The sequence below is a fragment of the Phascolarctos cinereus genome, unplaced genomic scaffold (assembly GCF_003287225.1).
Source record: "Phascolarctos cinereus isolate Bilbo 61053 unplaced genomic scaffold, phaCin_HiC Scaffold_726;HRSCAF=1367, whole genome shotgun sequence".
In the NCBI taxonomy this organism is placed as follows: Eukaryota; Metazoa; Chordata; class Mammalia; order Diprotodontia; family Phascolarctidae; genus Phascolarctos; species Phascolarctos cinereus.
Window position 1 is genome coordinate 395,980,034 of NW_027556098.1, and position 24,120 is coordinate 396,004,153.

Sequence of the window (24,120 nt, forward strand, 5' to 3'; positions counted from 1 at the left end):
GTAGAGATAGATGGATGAGGGAGATATCAATAGATGTGGATGGATAGATATAGAAAGAAATAGAGATAGATTAGAGAGATATCAATAGACATGGATGGATTAGAGAGATGGATGGATGGATGGATGGATGGATGGATGGATGAATAGATGGATGGATAGATGGATTAGAGAGAGACATGGGTTAGAGACATATCACTAGATGTGGAGGAATAGATTAGATATAGGGGTAGATAGATTAAATATGTTGAGAAATGGGTTAGAAAGATTGATAGACATGGTTGGATAGAAATAGATGAATGGATAGATAGTGGATGGATGGATAAATGAGACACATATGTAGAGACAGATGGATTGCAGAGATATGGATACACATAGATGGATAGATAGAGAAATAGTAGATAGGTAGATGGGAGAGAGAGAAGTGTCCAGGGTGCTGTATCACCTCTCTTACTGTGCCCTGTCCCTAGGTTCCTCCCACTAGGCGGTACTCCCATGATGAGACAGACATGTGGCCCACAGTCCCCCTGCCTGCTTATCTGCACCGCCCCTGGGGCTCAAGTGAAGACATGGCCACTCTGGCTCACCTGGTGTTGCCCTCCCCATCCGATCGTCGTCGGGGCAGCTTGTTGACCTTCTCAGAAGTCACCCCCTACCGCAAGCGTCGGAGGTCGGTGGAGAGTCTCCTGTCCCTGCGCCATTTCCCCCGAGATGAGGTCTGTGGCCAGGACCTGGCTTGTTTTAGCCGAGAGGAGGTGGTAAGCTTCATCGACGAGTCCCCTCTGGCCAGCCCTCTGCGGAGCCCGGCCCGCTCTGCATCTGCCTCTGTGCTTCCCGACGCCTTTGGCTGCCCCTCCTCCCACTTCACCCTGACGGACTTTGGGAAGGAGCCGCAGGCCTTGAGCCGGTTCTCCGGCCAGGGTCATGGATGCCTCTTAGCACTTCCAGGACCCTTCCAGGCTAGGGACCTCCAGTCCCCAGGCTTCTTCCCTGTGGACAACAGACATCACCAGGGCTCCATCCACATTGAGCTTTGCGAGGCCCCTGCCTGTGAAGAGCCTCCTCCTCCCCCTGATGCCCACCAGCCTGGTTTAGACGCAGACTCTAAAAGGTTTCGGATGAGCCTGAGTGCTTCCTGGGGGGACTCTGAGAGCTTGAGGCCAGTGGGGGGCAAAGGCAGCAACAGCAGCTTCCTGAGCTCTCCCTCCGAGTCCTCGGGGTACATCACCTTGCATTCTGACTCCCTGGGCTCAGCCTCCTAGTGGATGGTGGGGAAGGGTGGTGCTCCCCACCACAGAGTATCTGGCCCTTCACACCCAGGCTCCCTCACCATGGGCCAGGGGTGAGAAAGGTCAATGAGCTCTTGATTTCTCCTCTTCTGCTATTACACAGGCCTAGGCCTTGGGGTAGTTGGAGCTGAGTAAAAACACCAAAGAATCGCTCTCTCTCCTCCTTCCCCCTCCCCTGCCAAGAAGCCCAACGGAGCTAAAGTTGGAGCTGCTGGTTCCAGTTGGAGATGAGGAACTGCAGACCCGTGGAGGCTGGGAACCCAAGGGCAAAAGGCAGGGCTCTGCTGCATGCAGACTGAGCTCAGATCTGCAGGAGAGAAGAGGGAAGGGTGAGCTGGCATGGAGGAACCTGGCATTGCAGCCGAGAATCCCACGCGGGGTAGAAACAAGATCATGAGGTCTTCTCTCCCTTTCTCCTTCCCTCTTCCTTTCCCTTTTTCTTTCCCCTGTCTCCCCACTCCCTCTTCCTTCCTCCCCTCTCCCCGCCTTCACTCTACTCGATCCATTTTCCACTAACTGTAGCTCCACCCTTCTCCCCCAACCCTGTATGCTCACCCCTTGGGTCCATGGAAGGAGAGAAAAGATCCTCTCTGGGATCTCTAAAAGCACAGGGGCATGCAAAAGCCCAAATCCGTTTCCCTCTTCACATGCCTCAGGCCTGTTCTGCCTCAGTTTCCCCATCTGTAAAGGATAGGGGATACTAATTACTTAACTCTCAGGGCTGTGGTGAGGACTCATGTCCTTCGTGTGTGCAGAATGGGGCAGTGGGGTAACAGTTGGGATGGCCAGTCTAGGGAGAACTGATGTCCAGATGTCCATATCTGTATTCTCTACTGCCCCTCATGATCACCAGCTGGGAGCGTGCAAGACAGTGGGTGTCCTGGGTGAAAAAGGGACAGCATCAGGGCATTGAGCAATACATAGGCCAGGACCATGCATTCCAGGAAGCCTTTCCCAGCAGCCCACAGCTCAGTCCTCCTCTCCCATTCTGGCTTGGCTTGAAGGTCAGGGGATAGGCCTTCCTTCTCCAAACCATTGCAGGACTCCCTGGGTCTCAACCCCAAATCAGAGCAGAGATGCCCAAGCCTTGCAGCATCTCCAAGGGCAGGGGGCAAGAGGTGGGGAGCAGTCCACAGAAGCCCAGTCTGTACAAAGGCTAACCTGAATCTTTCCTTCTCGAGCAATTAAAAAGACACCTGAGCAGGGAGGAGTTTAGGGATTTCGGTTTCCGGGAGGGACCACACTTCTCAGGTCACTCTTTGCAGTCACAATGGGGGTGGGGGGTGGGCTGGGAGTGGGGGTCTCACACACACACACACACACACACACACACACACACACATAGTGTAAATAGCAATCCGACTGTGGCTGATTTTCTTAGAGCTGGAGGCCCCTCTCCAGAAAATGCTGCTGTGCCTTTAAGGACTGAACATATGTTGGTCAGTCAGCGACCTCCTTTGGGGTAAGTGACTGCTTCCTGCTTCCCTTCAACCCAGGGCAAGGGGAAAGATATGGCTTTAAGCAATTATTTAAAATTTGTAATACTGTCTATTTTTCCACACACATTTATAGCATCAAAACAGTCACATGGCAATACTTAGAGGCTAATGCAGTCAGGGCACGAAATCCCAACTCTTTGAACCCAGTTTTTACACAATTTTAGAAAAAAACCATCTCATCCAAGGAGCATTTATTTATAAAGCACCTGCTTTGAGCTGGGTACTGTGTTGGGCCCCTGGGGATACAAAGACAGGAAAAGAAATCCTTCCTCCCTTCAAGGAGCTTAGACATTCAACTGGAGGTGTTTACATCTTACTGAAATCAGACATTAGAACTCCAGCAGAAATATCCATCCCTGGTGGGGAGAGGCCAGGGTGCTGGCCAGCTAGGGGCTGCTGTCGCATTTGGGGTTCCAGGTTTGGGCCCTCCTCCTTTGCACAATGACCGTGATGTTCACACTAGTGTTTATGGGGCTCACACCACTCCTTCGAAGTACACTGTGTGTATGTATTTTGCAGTTGTAAAGAGTCTGTTGCATCCACGTTGTCTGATGCACCCCAAATGTCTTTCTACTGGTTTGTCTATCCAGAGTGATTTATTTGTCTTTGCTTACCCTAAAGTGGGGAGCACTGGGGACCTGTTTATAATTTTTCTTCCTTCTTTTTTTGGGACAATTTGCCAATTCTCTTCTGTACAGGACTGAATAAAACTCCCCCTGGAAGGTTTGCACTTGGCTTATAGGCCTGGCTTCATGCTTCCCTAATCTACCCCAGTTACCCTCAGGTGGAGAAATCATCTTGCTCGTACCATATTGGACAGAGCCCATTGAATTAATAATATTAGACCATTTAAGAGTTTCATAGCACATTACTTTATAGCAGTCCTATGAGCTGGATCTTATATGTATTCTCCCCATTTTACAGATAGGTTAGAAAGATTAAGTATTTTGCCCAGGGTCACATCAGTAGTAAGTGTCAGATGTGGGATTTGAACTTGGGTTTTTAGACATTCCAAGTCTAATGCTCTTCAACTATACTATACTACCCATAAAATATGTCCGAGGGCCAGAAAACATACTGTTCTCTGGGGACCAATTGTTTGATGCCAGCTGACTGGTCCTCCCTATAGCCAGAGCCATTTCCTTCATTGGAACTTGAGGTAGTCACCACCACATTAGGTCTGAGCTCTCAGGGTCTCTTCCACTTCTCCAATCTTTTTCCTCTAACATTTGGCAAAATCCCCCTTACCTCTGGCCAATTCAACAAACATTTATTCAAAGTACCTACTGTGTGTTAGGGACTAATGAAAGCAAAAATGAAAACCCTCAAAAATTTACATTCTATTAAGGGCATTGAACTTGAAAATCATTTTTTCAACCCTTACCATGTGTCAGATACAAAAGTGAGATTGTCCATGTCTTGAAGGAACTTAAATCCAATGGGAGAGACCACCCCTATGGGAAAGAGAGGGGCAACGAAGGAAGCTTTGGTCTAGGAACTGGCGAGTAGAGCCACAGGCCAGTGGCAATGATACTGTTTATTTGGCTATCGTCACTAGAGGCAGGGCACACACACAAGGTGCCTGGGGTGGATGGCAGTGTGGGATATGAAGTATGGCCTGCACTTAGCTAGGTCTAGGTATAGTGGGTTAGATAAGTTTGTACTCAAAACAATGTGCAAATGTGTAGTATGGGCACACGTGAGTAAATATAAAGAAAGAAAGTAATTTCTAGAGGGAGGGACCACTAGTAATGGGGGAGGGGAGAGTCAAGAAAGGCTTCACAGAGCAGAAAGCATCCTAGCTCTCTTGAAAGAAGCTAGGGATGGTAGGAGAGTGGCAGCACAAGGCATTCCAGAGTTCAGGGAGCCACTTTACCAAGTCTCCCAGGCAGAAGATGGAATGTTACACGTGGGGAACAGTTGGCAGGCCAGTTTAACTGGAATAGAGAATGTGCAAAAGAGAGTATTCTTAATTAAAACTGGAAAGGTGGATGGAAGTTAGATTGTGAAGAACTTTAAATGCCAGACTCTGGATTTTGTATTTTAACCTAAAAAGTAAGGGTCAGCTCTGTGTTTTAGGAATACTAATTGGGTCACTGCACAAAGAATGGACTGTTGAAAAAAGATAAAGAAGGGAAGACCAATATGGCAGCTCTTGTAATAGGTCCAGGCAAGAGGTGATAAAGGCCTGAATAATCATTGACATTTATAAACTGATTTACAGTTATCTCATTTAATTATCATAAAAAGCCTATGTGATAGACACCACTATTTTATAGATCAGAGAACCAATCCAGAAAGACAATATTACTTGCCAGGGGGTCAGATGGCTAGTCAGTGTCTGAGGTGGGATTTGAACCCAGTTCTATCCTGATTACAAGTCTACTGCTCTATCCCCTAAGCCAAATCAGGGGAAAGGTTGTGTGAGTTGACTAGGGGACCAATTCCAGAAATGCTGTAGAATTAGAATCAAGACTTGCCCATCGATTGAATGTAACAATCAGCTGCCCTATGGCACCACTCCTCTGTCTTCTTAGACAAAATTTCCTTCCCTACTGACCACTTTCCTCTTCCATCTTGTCTCCGTTATGATGTCAGCTTCTTGAGGGCAGGCACAAGAATTATGGTGCTATCAATTGAAGTGAAGAGGTGCAGAAGAGGGATGGTTGTGAGGTGGAGGGTGACAGAGCAGACACAAGTTCCATTCCAGACATAGTGAGTTTTAGGGGCAGCTAAGTGGTGCGATGGATAGAGTACTGGCCCTGGAGTCAGGAGGACCTGAGTTCAAATCCAATCTCAGACTAGACACTTGACACTTACTAGCTATGTGACCCTGAGCAAATCACTTAACCCTAATTGCCTCGCCAAAAAAAAAAAAAGTTGAGTTTTAGATGCTTATAAAAGTAGATGTCCAGGGACAGCTAGGTGGTGCAATGGATAGAGCACCAGCCCTGGATTCAGGAGGACCTGAGTTCAAATGCAGCCTCAGACATATAACACTTACTAGCTGTGTGACCCTGGGCAAGTCACTTAACCCCATTCATTGCCTAACCAAAAGGAAAAAAAAGTAGATGTCCAGCAGGTATTTAGTGACATGGGAGTGGAGGGAGAGAGAGAGAAAGGAAGGGAAATTAAGGCTGGAAAAGTAGATTTGGAAGTCACCTGTAGATAAGTGAACCCATGGGAGCTCATAAGCTCACTGAGGGACACTGTAGAGAAGAGAACCAAAACAAATGTAGAAATTTTCAAGAGGAGAAAACTAGGGGGGGCGAAATAAGAAAATGTGAAACATAAGCATCAATGTTTTAACAGAACTAAGGGTTCTCGTCCTAAGAGAAACCACAAAAGTCTTGACTTTGATAGATCAGTGTTCACCCAATCCCATTCTTACTTTTCCAACCTGCCCTAGAAGCTTTGGTTAAGGAGGCTCTGCCTAAAGACTCCTCCCCTGGGCTTCATAACCTTCGTTGCTGACATCTCTATTACCTTTTCTAGAGGTCTTGATGGTTCCAGCCCCAATGTCCCATGCCCTTTTCTGCCAGATTGGGCTTCCCTTATTCAGTAACCCATGTTAAGATTGATTCTATTCAGAATTTCAATGATAAAGAGAGCTTAAGAATCACCTAGTCCAGTCTCTTTACAGAGGATAAAACAAGGTGGTGATTTGCGCAGAGATAGCTGACTCATGGCAGAATTGGGCTGAAACTAGGTTCATTGGCTTTGTGTTTAATGTGCTTTTCACTACGTCCTAAAGTTTAACCCAGTTGTTTTTAATTCTAGGGTTATATCCAGGCCTGTTTGTGGCTGACTTTGAGCAGATTATATCAAGTCCTGATACAGGAGAGCAGTTTGGTTCAACAAAAAAAGACATTTTAGGGGCAGCTAGGTGGTGCAGTGGATACAGCACTGGCCCTGGATTCAGGAGGACCTGAGTTCAAATCCGGCCTCAAACACATAGCACTTACTAGCTGTGTGACCTTGGGCAAGTCACTTAACCCCATTGCCTAATCCCCCCCCCAAAAAAAGACATTTTGAGTCAGAGCATTTACCACTCATGTGACCTTAAGCAAGTCATTTGACTATGGCCTTAGTTCTCTTATCTGTACAAGGAAGAGTTGGAGCTAGATTGCCTCTAAAGGCCTTCCCTGGTCTAAATCTATCATCTTATGATCCAGTGTTTCTTAATTGAAATGCATAATTATGCAAAAGAGAGTTGGTCTAACATTCACACAAGAAAAACAAAGTGGACGAAGGATGCCTCTTGTCAGAATTATGATATGCAATTGGCTAGACAACCCATAGAGCTGGTCCATCAGTACATATATCTTAGACACTGAAGAGGAACAGTAACTTCATCCGTAATTGAATTTGAGGAAGAGAGCAGGAAGCCATTTGGGAAGCGTCACAGCCTTCTCAATGACCCTGTCTGAAACAAAAGCTCATGTTTCTGATGCCATATATTCTTCTTATGATTCTATATATCTGCAAAGCACAGAATACTGTGATTTCCAGAGACTCCAAATTCCAGGGCACCTAAAAGTAATAGAAAGACCCATGATGGGTAGTATGAAGCATACTACCAAAATGAATGCACACAAGAAGTGTCATAAAAGATACCATCAAAGAGATAAAACCTGAAAAGATGGGCCAATCATGTAATAATGATAACCACATTCATATAGTGTTTTAATATCTGAAAAGCACTTTGCAAATATTATCTCATTGGATCCATACGACAACCCCTGGAGGTAGGGGCTATTATCTCCATTTTACAACTGAGGAAACTGAATCAGAGGTGAAGTGACTTGTACAGGGGTCACACAGGTAGCAAGTGTCCAAGGCCAAATTTGAGCTTGGGTCTATCCTGACTCCAGGCCCAGAGCTCTAACCACTATACCATCAAGCTCATATAACAAGAGTAAGAGATATCAACCGGTGATGAAAAGGACTTATGCTGCGTTAAGAATGTTAAGAGACCTAGAAGGAGGCCCTCAGTTTGTCGAGTGGCCACCCTGTGGAAGATTTATGGCACAGCTGTGTGTAAGAGCTACACAGGATGAGAAGAGGTGGGTGAGTTGTGACCTGTGTCATTTTAGCATTGAAATATAATATCTGGGCCTAGTTTAATAGTAGAGCCATTAGGCAAGTATCAAGTCAACTCTTTGCAACTTCTGGCTCTTCCTGTCTCGAAGCTATCCTGTGCCGTCCCCACCCCCATCCCCCAGCTTCCTGTTTCCTGCCGTGAGAAGGCCCATCCATAATGCTCACTGTACCAATTTATCCTCCAGCCTGCTCCTCCTCCACAACAGCCACCTGGCCCTCTGCCAATGATGATCTGCCTGAACTCATTCATTTAGTCTGTATTTATCACCCAATCAAGATTCTGTTCCCTGCTGTCTATCCACCCTCAAGACACAACCCTTTCTTCCTCAGAGAGTTCACTGTTTGGCTGTCAGTCTTTCTCTCCTCCCCAACTCCTGCCTTCATACTAGGGACTTCAACATAGATATTGGTATTCCCTCAAATACCCTAGATTCCCAGTTAACCCAAATGACTTCATTTCCCTGACCTACTTCCCCACCCTACCTAAGCTACACTTATAGCCATACCCTTGACCTTGTCATCCCCATAAGGGTTCCACTTTCATGTTCATGAACTCTGAAATTCCTGCATCTGATCACAATATTTTATTATTCCATCTTTCAACCCCTACTCCTACTCTTCATTGTCATTACAGCTTCCATTGCTCTGTTATTTCCCAGGCCACCACCTGGGATACTGGTAATAGCTATGATGAGTGAATTCAGCTCTATGCTAGCCTCTCCACCCAAGTTCCTTGTCTTCTTATCCTTTCATTGATCATGCTTTGCCAGCCCACCATCAAATGCCTTTGCTCCTAGTCCACTACCATCTTTCCGGTTACCCAGGCATCATTCTCAACTGTGTTATCACATGTTATCCAATGTGTTACTACATTTGTCAATAACATGTCCTTCATAATATCTCTCATAGACACCCCCTTCTCTCCTCTAACAGTGCCACCACCATTGGGCTGGCCCTCATTGCTTAATGCCTAGACTATCGCAATGGCCTTCTGGTGGGTCTACCTGCCTGCTATCTCTCTCCATTCCAGCCCATCCTTCACTCAGATGTCAGACTGATCTTCTCAAAATATAGGTCTGACCACATCTCCCCCTGACCTCCATTCAATAAACTCAGGTGGTGCCCTATCTTATCCAGGATCAAATATTAAATCCTATGGCATTCAAAACACTTCATAACCTGGGCTCCTCCTTACCTTTCTAATTTTCATTCACCTCACTCCCCCCAACATACGCTGAGATCCATTGATGTTGGCTTCCTTGTTTTTTCTCCCATAAGACTTCATTTCCCAACTCAACTCATTTTCACTGGCTGTCCGTCCTGATTAAAATTCTCTCATACCCATCTGGTTTCCCTGGCTTTCTTCAAGTCTCAGCTAAAATCCCACCTTCTACAAGAAGATTTTCCCAATCCCCCTTAGTGCCTGCCTCTGTTGATTAGCTCCAATGTATTCTGTATATAGCTTATTTGCACATAGTTGTTTGCATGCTGTCTTCCATTAGAACATAAGCTCCTTGGAGAAGGGACTATTTTAACCTTTTTTTGTATCCCTAGTGCTTAACACCGTGCCTGGCACATAGTAAACACTTGATAAAAGTTTGTTGACTGACTGACTGACTGACTGACTAACTGAAGGATACTCTCAGTTGCGGGGCCCAGGTGACTGACAGACTGACGGACAGGATCAGAACTTTGTTTAGTCCAGCTCCCCCTTCTCCTCCTCAGTTTCTTTTTGATCATAGATTTAAAGCTAGAAGGGACCTAAGATGCCACTAGTCCAATTCCCTCATTTTACAGATGAGGAAACTGAGGCCCAGAGATAAAGTAACTAGTCAGAGCTCACACAGTAGTGAGTGACAAAGTTGAAATTTGAACCCACATTCTTTGACTCCAAATTCACTAACAATGCTTGAGTTATGTCCTTCCCTAACAAAACCCTAGCACAAGTTTACAATAGAAACACTTCATATCAAAGGGGAGAGATGAATAACATTGAAAGTAAGAAAATCATTGAACTAATAAATACAACTAGGAGCTGCTTTTATGAAAAACCCAATAAAATAGATAAACCATTGGTTAATTTGATTTTTAAAAGGAAAGAAGAAAACCAAATTACTAGTATCAAAAATGGAAAAGGGTGAATTAGCCACCAATGAAGAGAAAATTAAAGCAATTATTAGGAGCTATTTTGTCCAATTAGATGCCAAATCTGACAATCTAATGAAATGGATGAATATTTACAAAAATGGAAATTGCTCAGATTAGCAAAAGATGACATAGAATACTTAAATAACCACATCTTAGAAAAAGAAATTGAATAAGCCATCAATGAACTCCCTAAGACAAAACCCCCAGGTCCAGATGGACTCACAAGTGAAGTTTACCAAACATTCAAAGAAGAATTAATCCCCAAGCTACATAAACTATTTGGGAAAATGGGTGAAGAAAGAGTCTTACCAAATTCCTTTTGTGACACAAATATGGTGCTGATACCTAAACCAGGAAGACCAAAAATAGAGGAAGAAAACCATAGACTAATTTTCCTAATGAATATTGATACAAAAATTTTAAATAAAATACTAGCAAGGAGATGACAGCAATATGTCACAAGGGGGATTTACACTAGGAATGCAGGGCTGGTTCCATTAGGAAAACTATCAGCATAATTGACCATATCAATAACAAAACCAACAGAAATCATGTAATTATATCAATAGATGTGTAAAAAGCCTTTGACAAACTATAAAACCCATACCTATTAAAAACACTAGAGAGCATAGGAATAAATTGAGCTTTCTTTAAAATGATAAGTAGCATCTATTTAAAACCATCAGCAAGCAATATCTGTAATGGGGATAAGCTAGAAGCCTTCCCAATAAAATCAGGGGTAAAGCAAGAATGTCCATTATCACCTCTATTATTCAATATTGTACTAGAAATGCTGGTTATAGCAATATGAGCAGAAAAATAAATTGAAGCAATTAAAATAGGCATTGAGGAAACAAAACTGTCACTCTTTGCAGATGATATGATGGTATGCTTAGAGAATCCTAGAGAATCAACTAAAAAACTAGTTGAAATGACTAACAACTTTAGCAAAGTTGTGGGATATAAAATAAACCCACATAAATCATCAGCATTTCTATATATTACCAACAAAGTCCAGGATCTAAAGATAGAGAAATTCCATTTAAAATAACTGTAGACAATTTAAAATACTTGAGAGTCTACCTACCAAGACAAACCTAGGAATTATGAACACAATTACAAAACACTTTACACACGAAGTCACATCTAAAAAATTGGAAAAAATATTAATTGCTTGTGGGTGGGCTGAGCCAATATAATAAAAATGACAGTTCTATCTCAATTAATCTACTTATTCAGAGCTGTTCCAATCAAACTACCAAGAATTATTTTAGAGAGCTAGGAAAAAGTAATAACAAAATTCATCTTGAAGAACAAAAGGTCAAGAATATCAAGAGAATCAATGAAAAAAAAATTTGAAGGAAGGTAGTCTAACTGTACTAGATCTCAAGCTGTATTATAAAGCAGTAATCATCAAAGTAATCTGGTACTGGCTAAGAAATAGAGTGGTGGATAGATTAGAGTGGAATAGATTAGCTACAAAATACATAGTAGTAAATGACCATAGTAATTTAGTTTTGATAAACCCAAAGGTCCAAACTTATGGGAGAAGAACACTGACAAACACTGCTGGGAAAACTGGAAAACAGCGTGGTAGAAACTAGGTATAGAGCAATATTTCATACTGTATACCAAGATAAGATCAAAATGGCTACATGATTTAGACATGAAGGGTGATATCATAAGCAGATTAGGGGAGCATGAAATAGTTTACCTGTCAGATCTATGGATAAGAAAAGAATTTAGGTCCAAATAAAACAGAGAGCATTATGAGATGTAAAAGTGACAATTTTGATTATGTTAAAAAGGTTTTGCACAAATGAAATGAATTCAACCAAGATTAGAATAAGAGCAGAAAGCTGGGGGAAACAATATTTTTACAGCAAAGATCTCTGATAAAGGCCTCATTTCTCAAATATATGGAGAACTGAGTCAAGTTTATAAGAATACAAGTCATTCCCCAACAAATAAATGGTCAAAGGATATGAACAGGCAGTTTTCAGACAAAGAAATCAAAGCTATCTGTAGTCACATGAAAAAAATTCTCTGAATCACTACTGATTAGAGAAATGCAAATTAAAACAACTCTGAGGTACCACCTCACACCTGTCATTTTGGCTAATATGATAGAAAAGGACAATGATAAATGTTGGAGGGGATGTAGGAAAATTGGGACACTGATGCACTGTTGGTGGAGTTGTGAACTGATCCAATCATTCTGGAGAGCAATTTGGAACTGTGGCCAAAGGGCTATAAAATTATGCATTCCCTTTGATCCAGCAATACCACTACTAGATCTGTATCCCAAAGAGATTAAGAAAAAAAGGAAAAGGACCTATTTCTACAAAAATATTTATAACAGTTCTTTTTTGTGGTGACAAAGAACTGGAAATTGAGGAGATACCCATACTGGGGAATGGCGGGACAAGTTGTGGTATATGATTGTAATGGAATATTATTGTGCAATAAAAATAATGACTAGGATGCTTTCAGAAAAACCTGGAAAGACTACATGAATTGATGCAGAGTGACGTGAACAGAGCCAAGAGAACATTGTACACAGTAACAGCAATATTGTATGATGAACAATCGTGAATGACTTAGCTGTTCTCAGAAATACAATAATCCAAGACAATCCTAAAGGACTCATGATGAAAAATGCTATTCACCTCCAAAGAAAGAACTGATGGAGCCTGAATACAAACTGAAGTATTCTATTTTTCACTTTCTTTCTTTTCTTTTCTTTGGTTCAGATTTTCTTCCACATGATGAGGATTATGGAAATGTGGTTTACATGATTGCACATGTATAATCCCTATCAACCAGATTGCTTACTAACTCAGGGAGTGGGGAGGGCAAGGAGGGAGGGAGAGAATTTGGAACTCAAAATTTAAAAAAATGAATGTTAAAAATTCTTTTTACATGTAATTGGGGGAAAATAAAATATTATTAAAAATAAAACATATCATACCTATAAATAATAAGGCCATCAATTCTCAAACTTTTTAGTCTAAGCATTTTTTTACACTCTTAAAAATTACTAAAGAGCTTTCATTTTTGTGGGTTATTTCTATCAATATTTTCCACATTAGAAATTAAAGCTGATAAAATTTTAAAATATTTATTAATTTAAAATAATAGTAAATCTATTACATATGTTTAACGTTAATAATTTTCCAAAAAATTAATGAGAGGACTGACATTGTTTTGCTCATTTTTTTGTATCTCCTTAATGTTTCAGTTAATGGAAGACAGATGTATTCTCATGTCTACTTCTGTATTCAATCTGTTGTGATATGTTGTTTTGGTTGAAGTATATGAAGAAAGTCTGGCATGACAAGGAAGGAAGGAATATTTTAATAAGCGAGTAACACCTTAGCATTGTTATGAAAATAGTTTTGACCTTTAAGATCTCCTGAAAGGGTCTCAGGGACCTTGAAGGGTCTAAGGACCACACTTTGAGAACTTTCTACCAATAGCCTCCAGAAGAGTTGTTACCTCACACCCATTAGTACTTAAAATTCCAACATTCTTGATGCTTTTGTTTGGTTTTAAACACTACTCTCTACAGCTCACCTTCAGTAATAGTGGTAATATAAGGCACTGCCCTTTACAAAGGTAACGGTCTTTGTAGTTGACTGTCTGCTCAAGTTACAACTCAAAGAGTCTTCCATCTTTTTTCTGGATAGAATATTTACTGATATTAATATTTGCTTATGTAGCTATCCCAGCAACACTAAATTGCCTTTCAAGTCTTTGTGAGCTTCCTTGCTAGATGATCTCAGGAGTTATAATGTTTATATTTTGCATGATTCCAAATTCTATGACTGAGACTTTCTGAGACTCTTCTCAAATTGGTTAGCTACTGCTGGTATAAGACTTCCATGACATTTCCAACTCAACATTGTATGTATTTTCCCTAGGGACATGGCTCCTTCCCTGAGAAAAGTTCTAACTTAAGTCTGTGGTTGAACTGTGATATAATGTTGTACTCTATAGCATGAGGAAGGCTGTTAATATCTGTAGCTATTTCTTGCATTTCCAATTTTTTTTACCTAAGTGAATCTTATAATTTATCTCCATATATTCTCTTCCTAATTAGTATCATTTTATCTCTGTGAAGTGTTCTCTTCTCCCCAGTAAGAGGTTTGGTAATTAGGCTCCAATTATTTTCTGAAGCCTCATCCTACCTAGAATTGTAGAATGGTATACATCCTCATCTAATTTATAGAAAATGATTAGGGTTTTTTTCTCTTCAAATCTCTTAATAATTCAAATTCTGTCAAAATTTTCAGAGTATCTAGTAAAACACCCTCAATATTTTTATTCCTCAGGCAAATGGCATGTCTTTAATTAAGGGTTTTCTTGTGCCTCTATTTTTGTTACTAAGCCCCCATGCTCTACACATTACATTTAGATCACTCTTATTAGTCCCCATACTTAATAATAGGTACAGTAAATAACAGATAGTAATATCTAAATATTCAAATAATTAAAATGATATCCCAGGAATGGTTTCATTTGTAAAAGGAAAAACACATTGGAAAACTATTTTTTTAGAATTCAAAATATTTTTCTGCAGTAGATTCTTATTACACTAGATTATCCAATAAATCCCAGATGTATTTCTCTAGTGGATGCCTGCCAATGCAAAGGGCACCACCAATAAATCCCAGATGATTTCTCTACTACATAATAGGTATATTCTGTGCCTGATAGGTGGACTCAACAGTGTAGCCCCTCAAACCCAGTATGGGCCACCCATACATTCTCTAGGCTTGTTTGCCCCAATGTGGCAGGTCTTACATCTCAGAGAAGAACCACCACCATGTAACTCTATCTCAAACTGTCTCAGGTTCCTAAAATTAATCATTTTGTGTTGAAGATACACTACCCCCTACTTATCACTGTAGCTCCTGGGCCCCCACTGGTGTGATTCCTAGTTATACAAAATCAATCACAATGATGACATATTAATTCTTAAACTTGCAACAATCACTAAACAATAAGGTAAAATAATAGTAATTATTTCTTCACAGCTACCCAACATAAGGTAATTCGGGAATAATCAATACATTACAGTTAGCACATAAAGCTAGATCAGTTTTCTATCAATGCACATAATATCTTAGCAAAGAGGCACACGAGTGAGGACAGCTTATGTGCTCAAAGAATGTCACTTGAAATGCAGGTATTTATGTCTTGGCCCTCCCATGAATAATTGGCACTGCAGGAAGCTGTTTGTTTTTCCTAACTTGCTTTCTGGTCCTCTGTACTAGGCCTATCTGCTCCTCTTCTCTCCAAATGATGAAGCAGCAACAATTTCTTTTAACTAACAATCACCCTTAAAAGGATAATAATGTTATACCTTTATAGTGACAAAGTTTCTTTATGCCAGAAAATAAGCAGCAAACTCAACCCATGTCTTCGCTCAGCCAGCTGCTACAGTGTCCAGTCAGTTTCTTTGAACAATACAGCAAAGATCACAGCAAACCTGCTAGGTGTAGGACAGCTAGGTGGTGCAGTGGATAGAGCTCTGGCTTTGGAGTCAGAAGGACCTGAGTTCAAATTTGACCTTAGACACTTGACACTTCCTAGCTGTGTGACCCTGGACAAGTCACTTAACCCCAATTGCTTCACTAAAAAGAAAAAAAACCCTGCTACATGTAAAGAAGCCCAGGCAGCTCTTTCTCAACAGAACTGTGTTTTCCCATTTAAACCAAAGGCAGGGGTGGGGTAGAGGGAGGAGTGGGGGTGGGGTGGCAGCAGAGCACACAGCCAGACACATCAGAGAAGTTTCAGTCTCTGAAATATATATCAATCAATCAACAAACATTTATTTAATGCCTACTGTGTGCCAGGCACCGTGCTAAGTGCTGGGAGTACAGAAAGAAGGAAAAGAGAGTCTTTGTCCTAAGGAGCTCAAATTGTAATGGGGGAGACAAGAAGCAAACAGATGTACAAAGCAAGCTAAATACAGGATAAATAGGAAGTCATTAAAAGAGGAAAGGCACTCGAATTAAGAGAGGTTGGGAAAGGCTTTCTGTAGCAGGTAAGGCTTTAGTTGGGACTTGAAGCCAGGGAGGTCAGTAAGTGGAGATAAGGAAAGCATTCTAGGCATAGGGGACAGTCAGAGATGATGCCCATAGCTGAGGGATGATGTGTCTGGCCAGGAGGCCAGTGTCACTGCATTGAAGAGTATGTGTCAGGGAATAAGATATAAAAAGATGGGAAAGGTAAGAGATAACTAGATTATGAGGGGTTTTGAATGCCAAACAGAACATTTTGTATTTGCTCCTGGAGGCAGTAGGGAAACAATGGAATTTATTGAGTTGGGGAATGACATGATTGGACCTGCATTTTAGGAAGATTACTTTGGTGGCTAAATAGAGGATGGATCAGACTGGGGAGGAAGGTAGCCCTACCAACAGGCTAGTGCCACAGTCCAGGAGTAGTGATGAAGTTCAGCACTAGAGTGGTGGCAGTGTGAGGAGAGAAGGAGGCTTATTTGAGAGATGTTGCAAAGGTAAAAAAGAAAAGAAAAGAAAAGAAAAAAGGCAACAGCTTGGATATGGGTGGTAAGAGATAAGGAGGAATCCAGGATGATTCCTAGGTTGTAAATCTGAGGGCCTGGGAGGATGGTGTTTCACTCTATAATAATACAGAAGATGGGGATTGGGGGGAGGATTTGAGGTAGAGGGAAGATCACCAGTTCTGTTTCGGACATATTGAGTTTAAGATGTGTACTGGATATCTAGATTCAAAATGTGTGTTGGTCAATTGGAGATTCAAGACTGGAGGTCAGCAGAGAAATTAGAGGAAAGGTCAATTTGAGAATCATTAGCATAAAGATGGTAATTAAATCCATAGGAGCTGATGAGGTCACCAAATAAAGTAGTATAGATGGAGAAGAGAAGAGGGCTCAGGACAGAGCCCTGAGGGACACCCAAGGTTAGAAGGCATGATCTGGAGGAGGAGTCTGAGGGAAGCAGTCAGATAGGTAGAAGGAGGTCTAAGGGAGAGGGGAACCCCAATAACCTAGTGAGAAGAAAGTATCAAGGAGGAGAGAGTGATGTACAGTATCAATGGCTGCAGAGAGGTAAGGGGAATGAGGATTGAGAAAAGGCCTTTGGATTTGGCAACTAAGAGGTCATTAGTAACTTTAGAGAGAGCAGTTTTGGTGGAATGACAAGGTCAGAAGCCAGATTGTAAAGGATTAAGAAGTGAGTGAGAGAAGAGAGAGTAGAGGCATCCATTGTGAGGAGTTTGGCTACAAATGGCAGAAGAGATATAGGATGATAGCAAGGGATGGAAGGATCTAATGGGGGTTTTTTGGAGGATTGAGGATACATGGACATGTTTGTAGAGAGTAAGGAAAGAGCCAGGAGAGAAAGAGAGAGTAAATGAAAGAGTGGGGATAACAGAGGGGGCAATCTATTGGACAAGACAGGATGGAATGGGATCACCTGAGCAGGTAGAGGGGTTTGCCTTGGTAAAGAGTGAGGCCACTTGATCATATGAGAAGAATATGAAGAAGGAGAAAAAGGAAGAAGGCACCAGAGTGGTAGGAGATGAGGAAGAGTGCAGAAGAGGGAGCTCACAGCAAATGGTGTCATATGAGACAAAGTTCTATAAAATATGAGACAAAGTTCTCAGCTGAGACAGTAGGAAGAAGGGGAGCCATGGGAAGTTTGAGGAGGTTTGGCAAAGTTTGGAAGAGCTATTGTGGTGAATTAGAGAATGAGCTGATAAGATACAGTGGGATTGCCCAGTAGCAGCGAGGGCCAATGTAAGATTGTGTAACATAAATTTGTCATGGACCCTGTCAGAACTGTTGCATGATTTTCTCCACCTTCGTTCAATAGCACGTGTGTAGACACAAAGGTGACAAATGGTGGGAGTGATCCTAGTCTAAGGTTTGGCTGGATATAATTGGCAGTATGATAAGGGGTTGAGGGATTCAAAAGAGGAGGTCATTGTAGAGCCGATAGGCAGAATTCAGCTATCTTCCAATGAGTCTTTCTCTAGCCAGTCAGTAGCCTCTCCCATATAGCTGCAGCCTTCCTATCAGCTTACTGATCTTGCCAGGGTTTCCTCCCATTTCTCCTGCTGGTTTGCCTCCTTAACTGCTCTTATCGTCACTGTCTCCTCTCCTGCTGAGTTCTTCACTCAATAGCTCAAATCAGAGCCTCTTGATGCTCAATGATTCATCTTTCCCTTTTGAGGTAAAACTCTCAAAATCCACCTTTCTGGGTTTTAAAAATATTTGTTTTAATCAGACAAGATCCATTCTCCCTCCCACCTCAACCCTTCCCCATCCCCAAGTGAGAATACAAGGAAAACAAAGCCCATTACACATATGTATAGTCAGTCAAAGCAAATTTCCATTTTGGCCACATCTAAAAACTTTGTCCCATTCTGCATTCTGAGTCTTTCACCTCTGTATCAGGAGGTGGGTAGCATGTTTCATTGTTAGTCCTCTGGCATTCTGGTTGGTCATTATGCTGATAAGGTTCAGCACAATAGTATTCTGTCAAATCTATATACCATAATTTGTTCATCCATTTGCCAGTTTTGGGACATTCCCCTCGGATTCCCATTTTTTGTCATATCAAAAAAGAGCTATAAATATTTTGTACATCCTTAGAGTTAGTTTTACTTAGGACTAATCCCTCCCTTAAACTCTAATTCCCCACTCCTTCTTTCTTTCTCTCCTATTTCCATGTTGAGTGAAATGTATTTCTGTACCCAATTCTGCATATGTGTACTGTTCCTTCTTTTGACTAGTTCACATGAGAGAAGTTCATGTGTCAGCTTATCCTCCCAACCCCTTATTTTTATGTATATAGATGTCTACTCATGCACCCTTGTTATATGAGAGAATTTTCCCTAACCTTCCTTTCCATTTCCCAGTGTACTCTACTCTTAAGATCAAGACATAACAGACTGAGTTCAAATCTGGCCTCAGACACTTACTAGCTACGTGACCCTGGGCAAGTGACTTAACCCCATTGCCTAGCCCCCTCCCCCCCTAGAAAAAAAGGCAAAACAGAGCCACTCCCAGGCCTTGTCTAATTGGGCTCCCTCTATGATCCTTGATGATAATAGAATTCAGAGGGGACACATGTATCATCTCCTCATGTATTTTTTAGTGATTTTAAAAAAATCAATTCAATTTTATTTCCAAATTCTCTTCTTCTCTCCTCCTCACCCCATCCATTGAGAAGTCAAGAAAAACAAAACCATTACAAATATGCATAGTCATGCAAAATAAATTTCTGTATTAGCCATGTCCATAAAAAGAAAAGAAAGAAGAAAATATGCTTCAATCTGCACTCTATCTGGAGGTGAATAGCATTTCATCATGAATTCTTTGGAATTGTGGTTGGTCATCACAGTAATATGTTATTAAATCTTTCCCAGTTAAGTATCTTACCATGTAGTTGTCCTCCTGGTTCTGCTCATTTCACTTTGCATTAGTTCGTACAAATCTTCCCAGATTTCTCTGAAACCACCCCTTCCATTGTTTCTTACAGCACAATAGGATCCCATTGTATCCATATAGCATAACTTGTTCAGCCTTTCCTCTAGTGATGGGTGTCTCCTTAGTTTCCAATTCTTTGCCACCACAAAAAGAGCTATTATAAGTATTTTTTGCACATATGGATCTTCTTCCTTATTTTTAATCACTCTGGAGAATAGACCTAGTAATGGTATTGCTGAGTCAAAGGGTATGCTCAGTTTAACAGCTTTTGGAACATAGTTCCAAATTGCTCTCCAGAATGGTTAGGCTAGTTCACAACTTTACCAACAGTGCATTAGTATACCTGTTATTTGTTATTTTCCCTTTTTGTCATCTTAGGCGATCTGATGATTACTTTTATTTCATCTTCATTGGTTGGGAATTTGCCTTTTTCATTACTGTTACTGGTAATTTGGTTTTCTTCTTTTTTAAAATCAAATTATCCATTGACTTATCTAATATATCGTTATCCCCCCAAAAAAACCAGCTCCAAATTTTATTAGTTTAATGGTGATTTTTTTTTCTTGCTTTCAGTTGTGTTGATCTCTCCTTTGATCTCCAGGATTTCTATTTTGTTTTGTTTAATTAGTAGTTTTTAATTTGTTAACTTTCTATTTTTTCTTTAGTTGCATGCCCAATCCACTGATCTACTTTTTCTCTCTTTTGTTAATGCAAACATTTAAAGATGTAAAATTTCCCCTAAGTACTGTTTTGGTTGTATCCCACAAATTTTGACATATTGTCTCATTGTTTCTATTATCTTAAATGAAATTACTGATTGTTTCTATGCTTTGTTTTTTGACCCACCCATTCTTTAGGATTAAGTTATTTAGCTTCCAATTAATTTTCAATCTATGCTTCAAAGGCCCATTATTAAATATAATTTTTATTGCTTTATGATAAAAAAATGAAGCATTTAGTGTTTTTGCTTTTCTGCATTTGTTTATGAGGTTTTTATGTCCTAATATATGGTTAATTTTTGTGAAGGTGCCAAGAAATGGATATGCATCTTTCTATTCCCATTCACCATTCTCTAGAGGTCTATCATATCTAACTTCTTAGAAACTCTATTAATCTTCTTAACTTCCTTCTTGGTTACAAATTCTAGGTCTGAATGCGGGTAAATTGAGTTCCACCACTATTATAGTTTTACTGAGTATTTTCTTTTGTAATTTAACTTTTTCTTTAAGAATTTAAATGTTATGTTATTTTTTTTTAAAAAGAATTTAAATGTTATGGCATTTAGTGCATATATATTCAATATTAGTATTAATTCATTATCTGTAGTATCTTTTAGCAAAATGTAGCTCCCCATTTATCTCTTTTGATCTATTTTTGCTTCTGCTTTGTCCGAGATTGTGATTTCTGTCACTTCCTTTTTTACTTCAACTGGAGCATAATAGATTCTGTTCTGGCTCCTCATTTTAACTGTATGTATGTCTTTCTATTTTGAATGTGTTTCTTGTAAAAAGCATGTCATCAGATTCTGGTTTCTAATCCATTGTGCTATCTTCTTCTGTTTTATGGGTTTATCCTATTTATATTTACAGTTATGATTGCTAATCATGTTTTCCTCTCTATTCTATCCTCATACTTTTTTTTTTACCCTGTCTCTTCTTTAAGAGTCTGTTTTGCTTCTGACCCCTGCCTTCTTTAATCTACCATCCTTCTTATCCCCACCCTACCCCCTTTCTCTTAACCTCTTTCTCTCCTACTTCCCTGTTAGGTAAAATGAATATCTGCAACTGACTATGTGTGCATGTATATTCTTCCCTTCTTGAACCAGTTCAGATGAGAGTGAGGTTCAAGTGTTGCTTATTCTCCACCAACTGCTCCCTCTAGTGTATAAATTCTTCCTTGTATGCCCTATTCATATATAATTCTCCCCTTTCTTCCTCTTCATTCCCAATGCATCCCTCTTCTCCACACTTACTTTTTTCTTTTGAGATCAGCCACATATAATAGAAGCATACCAAGTCTCTCTAAGTAGACTCCTCCAAATCACCTAGTGATAATAAAGTTCTGAGGGGTCACATATAGCACCTCTCCATCCAAGAATGTAAACCTTGTTTAGTTCCTTATGATTTGTCACTCATGTGTACCTTTTTCTCTTGAATCTAAATGTTTGAATGCCAAATGTTTCTATTTAGCTCAGGTCTTTTCATCAGCAATGTTTGAAAGGCCTCTGTTTCATTAAATATCCAATTTCCCCCGAAGAATAATACTCATTTTTCTTGGGCAGGTTACTCTTGGTTGTAACTCTAGATTCTTTGCCTTCTGGAACATCATATTTTAAGCCCTTGTTTCTTTATAGTGATGGCTGCTGATCATCTTGCATGATACTACCAACTGTGACTCCTTGGTACTTGAATTCTTTCTGGATGTTTGCAGTATTTTCTCCTTGACCTGGAAGCTGTGAATTTTGGCTATAATATTCATGGGAGTTTTCATTTTGGGATTTCTTTCAGGAAGTAGTTGTTTCATATTTCTACTTTGTCCTCTGATTCTAAGAGATCTGAGCAATTTTCCTTTATAATTTCTTAAACTATGATGTCTAGGCTCTTTTTTCTTTTTTCTTTTTGGTACATGGGCTTCAGGTAGTCCAGTTATTCTTAAATTATCTCTTTTCAATATATTTTCCAGATCAGTTGTTTTTCCTATGAGATAATTAACATTTTCTTGTATTTTTAAAAAAAGGTTTTTGACTATGTTTTATTATTTCTTGATGTCTTATGGAGTCATTGGCTTCCATTTGGTCAATTCTAATTTTTAAGGAATTATTTTCTTCAATAAGATTTTTTATCTCTTTTACCAAGCTGCTAATTCTCGTTTCATAATTTTCTTGCATAGCTGCAATATATAAATAATAAAAATATATTCATTTATGCAATATATAAGTAATATAAATACATATTTATTCATGCAACATATAAATAATATAGATGTTTATTTATGTAGTATATAAATTATATAAATATATGTTTTTACAATGTCTATAAATAACATAAATATATTTATGCAATATATGTAAGTAATATAAAATTCTGCAAGCATTTCTTTTCCCATTTTCCCCTCTACCACCTTTATTTGGTTTTTAACATCATCTTTTGCTCTTATTTCTATAATACTTCTAGGAATTTTTGTTGGGCTTGTGTCCAAGCTGCAGTTTTCTTTGAGTCTTTGTTTGCAGATGATTTGAAATCATTGTCTTCTTCTGTCTTGTGCTTCCCATCCTCACAGAAGCTTTTTATGGTCAAGTTCTTTTTTTTTTATTTCATTTTTAAAAAATTTTTTCCATATGCTTTTGAGTTGAAAATTTTTCTCCCTTTTCCTCCCCCCCCTCCCCAAGACGGTGTACAATCTGATATAGGCTTTGCATTTACATACCCATTAAACATATTTTCACATTAGTGAAGTTGTAAGTAAAAATTAAAACCAATACGAGGAACCATCAGAAAGAGGAAACAAAACTCAACAGAAGGTAAAAATAAGTGACAGCGATTCGACTTCCATAGTTCTTTCTTTGAATGTGAACAGCATTTTCCATCCTGAAGCCTCTGGAAATGTCTTAGATCCTCATAATGCTGAGAAAGGTTCAGTTTAACAATCTTAGGCATGCATAATGTGGCTGTTATTGCGTACAAAGACTTCTTGGTTCTGTTCACTTCACTCAGCATCAGACCATGTAAGTCTTTCCAGGTTTTTCTGAAGTCAGCCTGTTCATCATTTCTTACAGCACAATAGTATTCCATTACATTCATATACCACAACTTGCTCAGCCATTCCGCAATTGATGGGCATCCTCTCAATTTCCAATTCTTTGCCACCACAAAAAGAGCTGCTATGAATATTTTTGTACATGTGGATCCTTTTCCCATTTGTATGATCTCTTTGAGATATAGCCCTAGAAGTGCTATTGCTGGATCAAAGGGTATGCCCATTTTTATAGCCCTTTGGGCATAGTTCCAAATTGTTCTCCAAAATGGTTGGATCATTTCACAACTCCACCAACAATGTATTAGCGTTCCAATTTTCCCACATCCTCTCCAACATATATCATTTTCCTGTTCTGTCATGTTGGCCAATCTGATAGGTGTGATGTGGTAATAGGTTCTTTTTTTGTTTGTTTGTTTGTTCATTCTTTCAGACTACTTCTTGACTTTGGACTTTATGTTGATGTTGGACTCTGCTCATTTTGGAGTGGGGGTGGGGGTGGTGATAGTGGTGGAGATGTCTGGCCTGAATTTCTGTCTTCTTATGACCTTCTGCTGCTTTCATAGCTCTGTCTGGGAGCTTACAAGTTTTCAGTGTTTTCAAAGTGATGTGATCTAGAGAGAGATCTGCTCACTGCTCTCCTGGTCTCAGCTGTACGAGTTACTGACACAGGTTTAAGTCTGTTGGCTGGTATGTAATTGGGTTTTTGGTAGGTTACTGCTGTACTCAATCACTGTTAGTCTCCTGGGATGTTCTGCAGATTCAGAGTGACTGGACCGGTGGCTCCCCTTTGACTTGGTCTTCTGCCTTGGTTATGTCACTACAGGTTTACATGGAGGGCTAAAGG

The 24,120-nt window shown here is 40.2% G+C and overlaps 1 protein-coding gene across 1 annotated transcript in view; it reads left to right on the forward strand.

Annotated features, from left to right (window-relative positions):
- GPR153 (G protein-coupled receptor 153) overlaps positions 1-9,232 on the forward strand; it is a 34,343-nt gene extending 25,111 nt beyond the window's left edge. The window contains exon 6 of the mRNA XM_020975105.2: positions 468-9,232. Within this exon, the coding sequence (XP_020830764.1) occupies positions 468-1,259 (792 nt within the window). The 3' untranslated portion in view covers positions 1,260-9,232. The remainder of the gene's footprint in view (positions 1-467) is intronic.
- The last annotated feature ends 14,888 nt before the right edge of the window (positions 9,233-24,120 follow it).